Source organism: Lepidochelys kempii, chromosome 4, assembly GCF_965140285.1.
Source record: "Lepidochelys kempii isolate rLepKem1 chromosome 4, rLepKem1.hap1, whole genome shotgun sequence".
In the NCBI taxonomy this organism is placed as follows: Eukaryota; Metazoa; Chordata; order Testudines; family Cheloniidae; genus Lepidochelys; species Lepidochelys kempii.
In genome coordinates this window covers 117,747,698-117,762,218 of record NC_136383.1, presented here as the reverse complement: position 1 = coordinate 117,762,218, position 14,521 = coordinate 117,747,698, and the positions used below count along the sequence as shown (strand labels likewise).

The 14,521-nt window shown below is 44.2% G+C and overlaps 1 protein-coding gene across 9 annotated transcripts in view; it reads right to left on the bottom strand.

Moving 5' to 3' along the window:
* The window catches only part of TBC1D14 (TBC1 domain family member 14), a 106,854-nt gene that overhangs the window by 8,185 nt on the left and 84,148 nt on the right, over positions 1-14,521 (bottom strand). For 8 of the 9 annotated variants that reach the window (XR_012158733.2, XM_073342582.2, XM_073342583.2 and 5 more), the window contains 2 exons: positions 13,144-13,272; positions 9,568-9,677 (listed from right to left, as the gene is read on the bottom strand). Coding sequence is in view for 8 of the 9 variants with exons in the window: in XM_073342582.2 (XP_073198683.1) it covers positions 9,568-9,677; positions 13,144-13,272 (239 nt within the window). In the remaining variant the exon portion in view is untranslated. Of the gene's footprint in view, positions 1-1,354; positions 6,671-9,567; positions 9,678-13,143; positions 13,273-14,521 lie in introns of those variants that run through there. The other variant, XM_073342584.2, reaches the window with a different exon arrangement.

Below are 14,521 nucleotides of genomic sequence, written 5' to 3'. Positions count from 1 at the left end.
CTCTTCCAGAGGCATAAAGTTTTGTTTTTGTTTAAATCCTCTCTGACTGGTGACTGGCTTTGTTGCTGTGTAGTCTACATGCACTTCTAAGAGATTTATGGAAATCATGCCCCATGTAAAAAGCCCTTTCATTTGAATCAATATAACATAATTGTTAAGCCCTGTAGTCAAATGTATGTAAAAGGATACCCAAGTTTCCTAAGCAACAAGCTGTACAGTGAACAGTGCAGCGTGACTGTGGAGTGATTAAAATGGCCCTGAAACACTATGTCAGGCAACCTATGGCATGCATATCAAAGACGGCACGGGAGCAGATTTTTAATGGCATGGTGCTGCCTGCTGGGTTCTAGCTGCCAGCCCCGCTCAGCCCGCTGCCGAACCCAGGCCGGCAGTGAGCTGAGCAGGGCCGGCGGCCGGGACCCCGGCAGGCAACAGCGTGTCATTAAAAATCCTGCCCGCCCCAGCTCACTCTTCTTCGCCCCCCAGCTGGGGCAGAGTGAAGAAATTTGGTCCTGCTGGCTGCTGCTGCAGAGCAGACAAGCTCCCCCTCCCCCACCTCTTCCCCCAGCATGCTGGGTTCCTGCCCCTCCTCCTTTCCCTCCCTGGCGCTGATCAGCTGATGGCCCTTGCAATGGAGGGGGAGAAGCGGAGCCGCAGTGCGCTTGCTGCTCCTGGGAGGAGGCGGAGATGAGGTGGGGATGGGGCAGTGAAATCAGGGCATATCCCCTCCAGACCCCTGCTGTGAGCCGCTCTGGGAGCGCCCCATGACCCCTGTACCCCCTCCCAAACCCCCAGCCCTCTGCCCTGACCCCTGCACCCCCCCGCACACTCCCAGCCCCCCCACACCCCCTGCCCTGACTCCTGCACCCTCCTCACATGCCCCCAGCCCCCCCACCCCATGCCCTGACTCTTGCACCCCCCCCATTCCCATCCCCACCCCTCACACCGAACAGGAGCTCCTGCACCCCCCCCCATTCCCACCTGCACCCTTCGCACCAAATGGGAGCTGCTCAGGTAAGCACCCCACACCCAAATTTCCTGCCCCAACCCTGAGCCCCCTCCCCTCATTCTAGCTCCTGGCCAGACCCTGCACCCCAACCTGCTCCTTCATCCCCAGCCCTTTGCTCAGTGCACTCCCACCCTCAGCTCAGTGCAGGGCGGGGGGAGAGAATGGGCTAGAACCAGGGAGAAGGTAGGTACCCACTCTATGTGGGCAGGGCCAGGATCCCAGACCGGCAGCGGGCTAAGGAGGGCCAGCAATCGGGACCCTGGCTGGCAGGAGCCGGCGGATGGAACCCCAGACTGGCAGCGGGCTGAGTGGCAGTGGGCTGAGCTGTGCAGCTCACTGCCAGTCTGGGGTCCAGGCCGCTGGTCCCGATAAGCCCACTGCCAGTCTGGGGTCCAGGCCGCTGGCCCCGATAAGCCCACTGCCAGTCTGGTGTTCCGGCTGCCGGGCCCCTTGCTAGCCAGGGTCCCGGCCACAGGACCTGTGCAGCCTGCTGCCGGCCTAGGTGAATGGAACCGCAGGCTGGCGGCGTAAGATCAGCATTTTAATTTAATTTTAAATGAAGCTTCTCAAACTTTTGAAAACCTTGTTTACTTCATATACGACAATAGTTTAGTTATATAATATATAGATTTATAGAGAGAGACCTTCTAAAAAACGTTAAAATGTATTACTGGCAGGCAAAACCTTAAATTAAAGTGAATAAATGAAGAGTCAGCACACCACTTCTGAAAGGTTGCCGACCCCTGCACTACGTGGTCATCAGGGCACATGGCAAATAGATAGTCTCTAGAGCTGACTGTGTATCATTAAAATTGGATGATAATGAGTTCATTTGCTCTGTCTTTATCCATAAAAGCTGTTCTGTTGTCATGACTTCAGTCCTGACCTAAATTACCCATGTGCATAAAAATGACAGCTATGCAGAAAGTTACAGAAATTTTCAGCTCCATGCACTAGAATAACCTCTCCTTTACTGAAAAAATGTACTTGTAGGATAAAAAGAATCACTCTGAAAGCACTAATCATACTCTATTCTCTTCAGAAATTGAAAGGAATTGGGATAATTAACTCATTAATGCTAGTAAGGAGTTTATGTATAAATCCCTGGGGTTTGTCATCAGACTCTGTGGATTAGTGAACAAAACAGTGCACTGTAAAACAGTGCTTAAAACAATGATTAAAAATTGATATTGCACATACTCTAACAGAAGTTCAAACTGAAATATTTGTAACTATCAGAAATCTCAGCTACTGCTCTGAAGCTGAATTTATTACAAGTTAAAGTAATAGAGCAGTACTGATAGGGAGGCAACTATGCCACTAGCTCTTAGAACATTTCTGTCCCTATCATGCATGTGCCTTCTCTTCGTGGGAAAATCTGTACTATGGATAGGAGGGGTTTATTAACAAATAAAGGGATGTCAGATATTAGAGTAATTTAAACACAGCCATGGATGCTGTTAGGTGGAATCGGGGGAGGAGAAAGTATAGAATCATAGAATATCAGGGTTGGAAGGGACCCCAGAAGGTCATCTAGTCCACCCTCCTGCTCAAAGCAGGACCAATTCCCAGTTAAATCATCCCAGCCAGGGCTTTGTCAAGCCTGACCTTAAAAACCTCTAAGGAAGGAGATTCTACCACCTCCCTAGGTAACACATTCCAGTGTTTCACCACCCTCTTAGTGAAAAAGTTTTTCCTAATATCCAATCTAAACCTCCCCCACTGCAACTTGAGACCATTACTCCTCGTTCTCTCATCTGCTACCATTGAGAACAGTCTAGAGCCATCCTCTTTGGAACCCCCTTTCAGGTAGTTGAAAGCAGCTATCAAATCCCCCCTCATTCTTCTCTTCTGCAGGCTAAACAATCCCAGCTCCCTCAGCCTCTCCTCATAACTCATGTGTTCCAGTCCCCTAATCATTTTTGTTGCCCTTCGCTGGACTCTCTCCAATTTATCCACATCCTTCTTGAAGTGTGGGGCCCAAAACTGGACACAGTACTCCAGATGAGGCCTCACCAATGTCCAATAGAGGGGAACGATCACGTCCCTCGATCTGCTCGCTACTTATACATCCCAAAATGCCATTGGCCTTCTTGGCAACAAGGGCACACTGCTGACTCATATCCAGCTTCTCGTCCACTGTCACCCCTAGGTCCTTTTCCGCAGAACTGCTGCCTAGCCATTCGGTCCCTAGTCTGTAGCTGTGCATTGGGTTCTTCCGTCCTAAGTGCAGGACCCTGCACTTATCCTTATTGAACCTCATCAGATTCCTTTTGGCCCAATCCTCCAATTTGTCTACAGGTCCCTGCTCCTTTCAGCTCCGTTATGATGAAAATGTGCATATACAAGTATCATAAGCAACAGCCTATGAGTTTTTATTTAATCAAAATAACTTTATACAGAATTTTGTATCAGGGTATGTCACATTTTGGCTTGACATAATTGAAGCACATCAGTTAAACCCAAGTCAGACTTTATAATAGAAATGCCATCTACTTTATCCTTTTAACACATCTGTTTAGTTGCACAAAATCTTTTCTAAAAACTAATTTCTTAGAATCCAGTTATACGCACTGTTGAACCATTCAGCTGCATACCCTGGTCCTCCCTCTCTTTCCTTGTACTGTTACCTATCCTCACTTGCTGAATCTTTATTAACGTACACTGCAATCTTCAGGGCAGGGCCTGTGTCTTTAACATTCATACAGTACCTACTACAATAGTGATCCCATTCTGATTAGGTCCGTTAGTGATTACAAATACAAATAAATTTGTTGGATGGCAGAGATTTTTCTACTTCAGCATTAACCAAATTGTTACAGTTGAAAACAATGCTGTCTTCTTTCATCTACTCCTGGGAAGGAAAAGACCTGTCCAAAAGGTACTCTGTACACAGGCTCTGCACAAACGTACTATGCTACACATATCGATTGCTCGATAGCAAGCCTTGAGTCTCTAAAATCCACCAGTGGAACTCTTGTTATTAAAATAGTTATGACTTAAATACACTGGCTCTTCGAGTAGATGCAGCCATGTATTCCACTTAGGAGCGTGTGCGCCCAGTGCATCAGAGCCAGAGTTTTGCTTAGCAGCTCCTGTAGAGGGGCGGCACTTGCACCTCATGGCCATAGCCTCTCCCTTGGCTATATGAGGCAGTGCTGTCCTGACCCCCTTCAGTTCCTTCTTACTGCCCATGGCTGAAGTCAGAGCTCTGTGTGGTCTTAACCTCACAACCTCTGATTTTAGTGGTATAGAGTTAGTAGTACCCTTAGTGTTAGTTATATTTAGTTAAGTATTCCCCTGTGATGCCCTCACTAGAGTTTAAACATTGTCCATTGTGTGGGGGGGAATGACCCCAAACAATGATCCCCACATGCAGTGCTTGCTGTACTTGGGAGAGGCCCATGTCAAGGAGTCGTGATCGATCTTTAGATCATTCATGAAATAGACTCAAACAGCACCGGGCTGAACAGGCCATGTGGCCTGCTTTGACCCTTAGGCCCTCCTTGGATTGAAGGTCGCCCTCAGGTTCAGAAAGTTCTGCTGCTTCACAGTCTGGAGCAGGAGCCTCTCCAAAGAGACGGCGGAGCCATTCCCCATAGAGTGCACAGGGGAAAAGGTTGCATAAGACTGATCGACTCTTCCGCCTCCCCCAGGAAGAGTGTGGATCTGCACATGGCTCCTACTGGCATGGGGGATGGTGCCTATAACTGCTCACTGTTACAGACACTGTACTATCAACTCTGGTTCTGGCCCCAGGGCGTCCGTTGAATCCTGTACCAATGGGGCCGAAGCTGGCAGAGTTTTCATGTCAGTGGCGTACCAGGTGGCTACCGACCTCCTCTACCTTTCCATCCTGACCTTCTTTGGCCCAGCACTTTGCCACGTCAGCATCGTTTATAGCTCTGTTGGCTGGATGGGCCACTGAATCCCTTGGGTCCCTCAGCACCGCACCCCAATGTTCCCCTTCCACAGTCTGTGGAACAAGGGCAGGTACCAGACTTGATGCAAAGGACCTCAGTGCCAGGACACTCCTCAGCACCGCTGCAGTGAGCCCTGCAGATGTTACCTTGGCAGCTTTCACCGCCCTCCACTGCTGCTGGTGACTTGGGGGCTGATGCTGCCTCAGTCACTGGTATACTTGGTGCCAGTGGTACCGCTTCCATCATTGGCACCAGGTCCGGCCTCATTCCGGTCTGACAGATGAGTCAGACTGATTACTCACTCCCTCAGGACCGGGCCCACCTTTATCCCAGAAACCCGCGGCTCCTCAACATCAAGGTCGGGGTCTTCCTCCTCCTGCTCGCCATCATCAGCTCCACATCGGGGACCATTTACGGAGCACTACGGGCACCAGCACTCATCTCGCAGTCGGGCTGGGGCCCCCTTTGGCCACTCATGCCCTATCCTTACTCAGGGAACCCATGGGATGCTGCTGAGTCACAGAGATTGCACTCCTCAGCTTGCTCTAAGGCGAGGTTGCTGGGCAGATCGGTGATGGGAACTGTGGACCCACTGCATGTTCCGGCACCAGTGAGCCTTTCCTGTGTGGAGCCCATGGAGCTGCCTCTTCCAGCTCCGCTGGTCCAGGAATGGGAGCCAGCCTTGGCAGAGTTAACCACCCCTTCTTCATACCACACAATAAAGCAGTGCCTAGTTCTTCCTCTTCTCCAGTGCTGAAGGATTTCAAGGCCCATAAGGACATTTTGCAGCACATGGCTGTTTCACTGGGCATTCAAGCAGAGATCTTGCAGGAGAATACCCATAAGTTAGTGGATATCCTGCAGCTGTCTGCTCCTGGGAAGCAGTCATGCACTTCTAGAGCCTGAAAAAGGTCCTCTGGAGCATGTTGTGTTTAGTATCACATACTGTAAAGCATACAGAGAAACGTTATTTCATCCTGGTGCAAGATCTTTTACTTCCATCTGGTCCCAAACTCCCTACCTATAACCACAGTGAATGACAGGGCGTGGCAGGGCAGGTTTAAATCCATTCCTAAGAAGGTGTGACACTACACCCCATATTCATCATGGGGGTATGATTATGACATAATTAAATAATCTGGCCCCATGCCAAAGGGCCCCCCCACAAAGCTACATTGCTCAGGTGTAAGCTTCAGCCCTTCAGGTAGCGGGACTCAGGGCCTTGGGCTTCAGCCCCATGCAGTGGGGCTTCAACGTTTTACTCTGGGCCCCAGTGAGTCAAATGCTGGCTGTACTTGGCAGCCCCCCTAAAACTTGCTTGCGGCCCACCAGGGGACCCTGGACCCCTGGCTGAGAATCGCTGCTGTATCTGACATCTTTGACTCCTCTCCACTGGCTTCCCCACTTGCCCCTTGCCAAAGCTTTTCAAGGTTGCTTCCAAGGCTTTGTGCACCTCCTACTCCCACTCTCATGCCTTCTTTCATGCTATCCCTGTGCATGAAACAGCATCCCAGCCACAACTCAACATGTCCTCATCCTTCCATTACTGCAATCCCTCGCAAAGGTTCATCTCTCCCTGCTCCCCCACCATACACATACACACACTACCTACACCACAGCTTTTCCATTCCAATTTTACATTAAAGAAGTGAACAAAATCCGAATACCCTAAATTTGCACTCTCCTTTGGATCTCCTGGTATGTCTTGTGCTATGTATCCGTCTCAGACTGCAAGCACCTTGGACCAGAGATGCAACAAATCTTAAAGTCAGTGAACACTGTGTAAGCACAATGTTGGTGCATTAACAGATAAATAGCTCTTGAAGATCATTAACATATCAAACCTAGATTTCAATACAAACTCTCTATTATATTCATGCTATTTGTGTAGTTTTGTGTTCAAGGTCTTCAAAAGTGATTGACTGATCTGTAAAATCGGAATAATACTTCCCTACCTCACAGGGGTGTGGTGAGAACAAACATATGCAAGCCTGAAGTGTTTTGAGATCTACTGATCAAAAGCGCTATATAAGAGGTATTATTTTTATTTTAGGAGCCTCAGTTTTGGAGTATTTAAAATTAAACATCTCAAAGTGCCTGATTTTCAGAGGACATATACGCAACACTTTCTGAAAATCAGATCCCTTCTAGGGGTCTCCAGTTGACCACACCAAAATAGAGGCACCCAAATTCATTTCCCATTTTAGACACTGAGCCATTAAACACCAAGGCATTTTCCAACCAAGTATAATATTTAAAAAATGTTAACTGTGCACAACAAACCAACTGAAAGGAATGTATGGTTAAGGCTGAAATGTAAAACAGGTTCAACCATTAGCAGAGATTTCTGGATGTAATCTGACCATATTTGAATGGTAATGTGGTTTTCCAGTCTCAAACAGTGAGTTTATCCAACCTAGCCACAGCACAAAAAACTGACAATACAAACCTATCTAAGTTACTTAGCAGTACTTAGAATTTGAGGAAGTCTCCTGCACTGATGCATGTATGGATATACTGTGGCTGGTGTGCCAAACCCCAAAACTCTGGGGCTGCACAGGTAGTTTAGGAAGGAGAAACACCTTTGTAGTAAGATGAGGCCCTGAAACAAACTCTTGTATCAGAGGCCCAGTCTGAGGCCTGAAGCCTGAACCAAAGTACTTCCAGGCATTGCTAAGCAAAGGCTGGGCTGTGAGCCAGAGGCAGGCCCCACACACAGAAGTTGGCAAGAAGAGGGCTGCTAGAAGCAGGTGCATCCACACATAAGTGCTAATAAGAGGAACTTGTGCCAAGATGGCATCAGAACACTCTACAGAGATAAGGAACAGGCAGGTGCATCTTAAAGACCGGGTCAAAAGGACAACATGATGGACAGATTTGTTTGAACCAACATGTAACAGGGGAGAAGCAGCACCGTAATGCGTAAAGGGGCTGCACCTCAATACATCAGGAGGGATGAGTAATCTGTTCTGCACTTGTATAAGAATAGGTCTGGAACGGCACAGTCTTCCAGCCTAAGGGGCAGTGGAGTGTCCCACCACTGACTGAGCTGTGTCCTTTGCCAGGGGGCACATATTCGTAGTATGTCCGGTAGAGTCTATAGGAAACTATTACTGTCCTTCGTTTGACAATAAACCTGGCTGGGTGCCTTTGTACCTTACTAGAAAGTCTGTGGTCTTTGGGGGTTCTCTCAGGTCTGCTGTGTCAGCTATCTGTGCAGAGCTGGGGCAGCACACAGAGGGAACACGCACGCAGCCGACTGTTATCATTGAAGAAGAGCAGAGCACCACACCGGTAGCTATTGACAACAAACTTTACAATAGCGTGTCTCCACTTATATTAAAGGAGCTTACGCAAAGGATACATTAAATGTGAGAAGTTGTGATAGCACACACTGATTAACCACTTTTAAACTGAATGCATCCGATGAAGTGAGCTGTAGCTCACGAAAGCTTATGCTCAAATAAATCTGTTAGTCTCTAAGGTGCCACAAGTATTCCTTTTCTTTTCACTTTTAAACTGTTAAGCCAATTTAACATGGAAATCTCAGGATCAGAATACAACATTTTAATCAAGACAAATGGTTGAAATCTTGCTTGATCAGCCGTTAATGAAGTTTCAGCTGCATACAAACCTAAACTTGCAAACAGTCCCCTTGGAGTTCTGAAGCCAACATGCTACCAAAACACCAATAGCAGCCTCATATTCAGAGATTCAAATCCAACTCCTTTCCTCACCCTGAAACTTTAAGGGGTTCAGATTTGTGGTTCCATTTCTAGTCAAAAGGCACTAGCTCTGATTAAGGACTAACTGAAGGCAATTTCATATTTCAAAACACTTTCAACTGCCAACAGATACTCTCTTGTTCTCTCCTAATCAAAACTTTATGTCCCTGTCTATACTTTAACTTTTAACTGGTCTGTACCAACTAGTGGCACAGTTGGCTATAAACTTGATTTGTGTCCACACACCCCACAGTTAATACTGTGTTAACTCTGAAAACTAACCATAATTCATCCAACTAGATAGAGGCCTTAGACAACACATTTGTCCTCCTTATACCACTGATATATTGTTGTGTGGCCAAAAACTGTATCGTCATGCCTGTGCAACCTGTTTTTCTGGTTCTCCTTCCTCCCACCTCTGTGCAGAAAATCTCATGCTGCGCCTACCCATGTGCTGTTCTATATGCATGTCTCCCAGGCACTTTATCGCCTACTCATGCAGTATGGGATAGCTACCAGATTTTCCCAGAATGCAGATTCAAATGTGTGGCAGACAGGGAGGTGCAAACTGTGACATACAGCTGTTCTGTGAAATAAGCTGATGCATGGACACAACTCAGCCATGGAGTATGATAAAAAGGTTAGAGGAATGTCACAAACTGCTTATAGAAATAAGTTTCTACTTATAGCGTGGATAGGAGTTTGTTTCAATTTTAACATAAAAACTACATTTTAACAGTATACAGTTTTGAAACAAAGTTCTTTGCTGAAAGAAAGTACTTAAATAGAAATGCTGACCTAATCTCTACAATTTTTGTAAACTCATTGTTATCTATTATATAAACATATATATGACGCTAAAAGCTAGTATGTACACATTTAAAATTATACAATACTTTGACAGTCTTACCAATCAATAAGATAGATGTCAGGAGTCAAGTTATTTTTTTTGAAGTGAGCAAATAACTTTGGCAGATTTTCTTCAAAGAATACCTCAAATGCTGCAAAATAGGTCAACATCTGGGAAAAACGAAAGAAAAATCATTAGGTATTAGTGAACGGTTTTTTCCCCGATTAAAGTTCTAAGGAACTTAATTTCAGGACCGCTTCTTGAAGCGGGCACAAAACCCCAACAATATGAATTATACACTGTAAAATACATAGCCAAATGTTTACACAAAGGATTTAAGTGCCTGAATGTGTATGTATGTTTGAGTTCCATTCCTTCTATCCTCCTAAATCTGTTCAATGGAAGAAATTATTGGTTTTGGATCTAGGTCAGTTTCCTTTCAGAAAGAAAAACACCAGCAGGTGAAATAAGCAATTTACTGGCTACTACACTTAAATGCAATGGAAGTTTATTATGATTATGATAACTTAAGGGTGCTTTCCGTTTATGCAGTAATAATCTTAGACTGAATGAATTCCAGTCCAAAGAGTTTACAGGCAATAAAGTAAGGTTGGAAGCTAAGAAGTTTATGAACCCTTATTAGAGAATTAATAATGACAAGTTATACTCTTACACACAATTTTCACTCATAGTATCCAAAGTGATTTATGAAGGAGGGTGAGCATCATTTGCATTTTACAGGAGGGGAAACAGAGAAGGCTGAAGCTCACTCTTCAAATCAGTACCAAAGACGGAAACAGAAACCAGTTGGACTCCCAGTCCAATGCCCTACTAGACCTTTAATAAAAAGGACAGAAATGGATTGTGAAATCTGATGATTAAATATCCAGATAAAATACAAAACACAATATGATGTGTCACACATGTGGAGAGGTAAACTGTTAAAGAGTTAACAAAATATTTGCTCTTTTCTTGCTCCTCCCCCATCATGTCTTCTCTCAATCCCACTGGCTCAGCAAGGTTCTTCCTTCTCCTCCCCCATTAATATATTTTTGGTTACAATATGCACCAAAACTAAAATGGCAGGAAAAGACTGAGATTCTCCCAACACAAATACAACAGTTGTGGTGGGAACAAGCATCCTGCTGGTATGACACAAGGGAAAGTGAAGTGGATGGAAGGAAGAATGGAAGCGAGTCCAATTTTTTTTTTTAAAGTCCCCTTTAACAAACCCATTTTCTTTGCTTTTTAATATTTTTCTTCTTTTCCATGTACATTCTGGAGCTTTTCTGTTTCAGCTGACTGGAGTGTTAAGCAAACGGCTGGAAAACTGAGCCAAGGAGCACAATAAGAACTTAGAGCAACCAAAGAGTGATTACATGGCACAGAAATTATACAATAATTGTGCAAAATCCCTGCATTCAATGCGTCATTGAGAAAAAGCTGTACAGTGAACATGCAAATCAGAACTAGAGCGCAGGGAACTGGAGAAAAAAAATTGTCCAGTTATGCATTATTAACAGTACAGAATTCCTGCAGCTGGCTGTGAATTCTATTGCTCTATAATGTAATTTAAAAAATCTAAATGTAGGTAGGTAATGCAACATCCAGTCCTAGCTTCTAAACTATCTTAATATTTAGATGTTAATGCCAGTACATACTAAAGCCTTGCAATTGCACAGCATTCCAGACACTGTATTTTATGCAATACTCTTAAAATGGTCTGAAAAATTTGGTGCTATATTGCTTTCATTCGACAGTCTTACTAGAATTGAAATAGTTGAAAGGGTATTTTATCTTGATCCTGACGGATTAATTGGTAGGTATGTTTACTCAAGATTGTGTGTGACATTATAGTGTCTTCTACCATTTTCTTAAATATATGGCATGTTTCAAATATTGTGAACACCACAAGAGCATGGATATATAATTTTTATTTATAAGTGGAATAAAGTGAAGTTCTGAAATGAATATGTAACTATAGAGTCATGAAGTAACATGAATTTAATATAGCAAATTACTCAGCAAGATACGAAAAAAAAATCATTAAATTACTAGAACTACTAGTAGTTCTAAGAGTGCTATAGCCATAAATTGAACATTTCCAGAATGGTTTCGGAAACGTTAAGAATGCATGAATAGTACATGTTGATTTCTCATTCTGGCAATCAAGATTTATTGAATTTACCTCTTGGATCAATAAATCTCATTTACCTTCAGAGAAGTTTAGTGTCGGATTATCGTATCTGTTCCACAGATGGTTGAACAGGCACAGGAAGATTAAGTTACACAGCAGATCAGCGTTGGATCTGGAAAGACATCCCATCTCAAGCTCCCCTTACTAACCATCAGAAAACTCATCCTCACTTTAAATCATCCTATCAAGTCTGTTGCTTTTTCCTTACTACATCTTACTACATAAGGGTGGCAAGATTTTCCCTAGGATTTTAATCTAGGATAGGCAGTTGGGGAATACTGTAGTATTATTTCCACAATTTCTCACTGCCACCACTTTCCTAAAAGCATTTGTTTACTATACCTCCCATTTAGTTAATAGGGGCTAAAACTGATTTGTAGGCAATAGTCCTGTGGGCTACCAAGGCACTAACTTTCCACTGGAAAAAAAAGTTGTTCTAGCAAGTATCACTCTGCTGCCAGCCTCCTGGGTAATGTATTTGTGCGCGTGAGCATAACAGTGCTCCCTCTCTATTGCTGAGTGCAGCCAACTGGAGTCAGAACAAGATTGATCTTGCTGCTGCCAATGTGAATTGAGTTGCAACACGCCACCTTAAAGGCTTCTACTGCTGATAAGTTTCAGGAATTGCAACAGAGTAGTCACATGTATCAGTCTCCTATTATACAAGGGCTAGGAAGGAAATGCTGACAGTAACTCCCACAGTGATCACTCTGTTCCCGCTACCAGTTTTCCCCACTTGAACTTTTAAGGAACTAATATCCTATTTTTATGCATATACTTCTAGTTTAAAAAAGAAAAATAGGGAAGATGTACAGAACATCACATATTTCTTTGTCAAACAAAGCGATTTTCAAAAAAAAAGTCATAAGGCAGCTACAGCAGATCTGTAAGAGCTAATATAACTGGAATGAAGTTTGGAAATTTTGGTATGTTCCCCATGTAGTCTGTTATACATGCCAGCTGGGAATTTCAAAGAAGCCTAAGGAAGTAAGGATTTGGTTGCCCAATTCCCTTAGCTAACTCTCAAATCCCAGCTGACACAGCAGAACTATGAGAGAGAGAGAAAAATGGGAAACCTGATTCAAATTGTAGAGCATCAACAGTTTATTTTTAGCAACCTATTAGTTTGGGATAAAAAGTGGTCCAATCCATTTTTGTAAGGCTGTTAAGCCGAGTTGGGCTCCCATATACAATGCATGCATTAAATTGCACTTAGAATAATCATGCTCATAATAATCTCTGAGCATCACACAGTACTGGGCAGCTATTTCATTCAGTTTTCCCCTTTCAGTAACTTTTATTTTTTAACTGTTGCTTTAAAAATAGATGTTAGATAGAACTTTGAAAAACAGACTATGAACCCTTGCTGAAGTTCTGTCTTGTACCTGAACAGATCTTCAACATAAGCATAAAGGGATTAGTGTTTCCTGTGTACTTACAAGGCCATGGTCCACTCGAAAAAATGCCATCTGACAGGGTTTATTCAGAAGGTTAGAAAAAGCAATGAAGGCGTCTGCAGTATCCAAATTCAAGATCAATACTGCAGCTATGAATGACATGCCCTGAACCTAAAGAAAGAAGATACAGCGACTGGTGAGTAACCTATTTCTACAAAAATGTTGCCTTTTCACAATCATACTTGTGCGATGCACCAGTGAGTTTTGTAAACCTTCCAGGAGGATGTGCTTATTGTGGCCACACAAGCATCCTCTCTCAAGGCATCAAATTTTCACAGCAGAGGTTCTAACAAGGCCACAACCATCTCAGTTCTTTTCAGTAAACCAAAGAGCTCTCAGGAAAAGGAAAGGATGACAGAAGTGTGAGTATGCAGAGGCAAGGCTTTCAAATAACCAGTTACTTCTCCTTCTGAGGTGGCCTGTGCCTGGGTCCCACTTGCAGAAAGCTGGGTTGTGGCATTAAACAAGGACTGCTCTCCTGAAATATCAGAGCTAAACACTATGTTGATAGACAGAAGTACTGAATAAAGGCATAAATAGTACTACAAATAGCAGCCCTACAGATCTCTGATGGAAATAGTAAAGGCATGCCACCACTACTACTTTAGATCTGGGAGAGTGAGCCCTTAGTAAGGCCTTCAGGTATTAAGACTTACCCCAGCTAATGTGCCTCACTACTCTGCCACAACCATTTAGTTGACTACTGCTATTGCATGGACATTTGCAGCAGTTCTGATCGCAGCACCAGATATTTCTGAAACTATAAACTTTGGCTCCAATTGTCTGGCCTTTTATCAGACACACACACACACCTCTATGGAAGACCTCCCATTTGAAGGGAAGAATCTTTTCTGCCTGAAGATGGAGGAAACACTTGAGAAAGAGACCACCACCAAGTCCACTGCCAGCTTTTGGGGTTCCTGAAACTTGACCAGAGGATGAGGACCTACACTTCAGCCTCCTACCAGTGCCACAGTCATCTTAAGTCCAGTGGTTTCTACCACCTTTAGTACCAGAAAGGGCAGCCTCTTCAACAAATGAAGTAGGACAATGGGAAGCGCCTCATATCTGCTTTACCACTGACTATTCGTATGTTTTCCCTGTCTGCAAGACCTCAGATGTGGCATGTTTCCTGAGAGTCCAGAGACAGTTTAACATCTATTTCCCTCCCTTCCTCTCTTCCCTTTGTAGATTCTTTCATTCATTTCTTTGCAGCATGGAGTATAATTTCTATTCACTGCTAGTTGCTGGAGGTGATTTGGTTAACATATGTAAAACTAATCCACTCTATGAGCTTGTCTACACAGTGACTTTGTCCACACCAGCTGGGCTGTAAACTCCAGTGCAAACCAGCATGCTG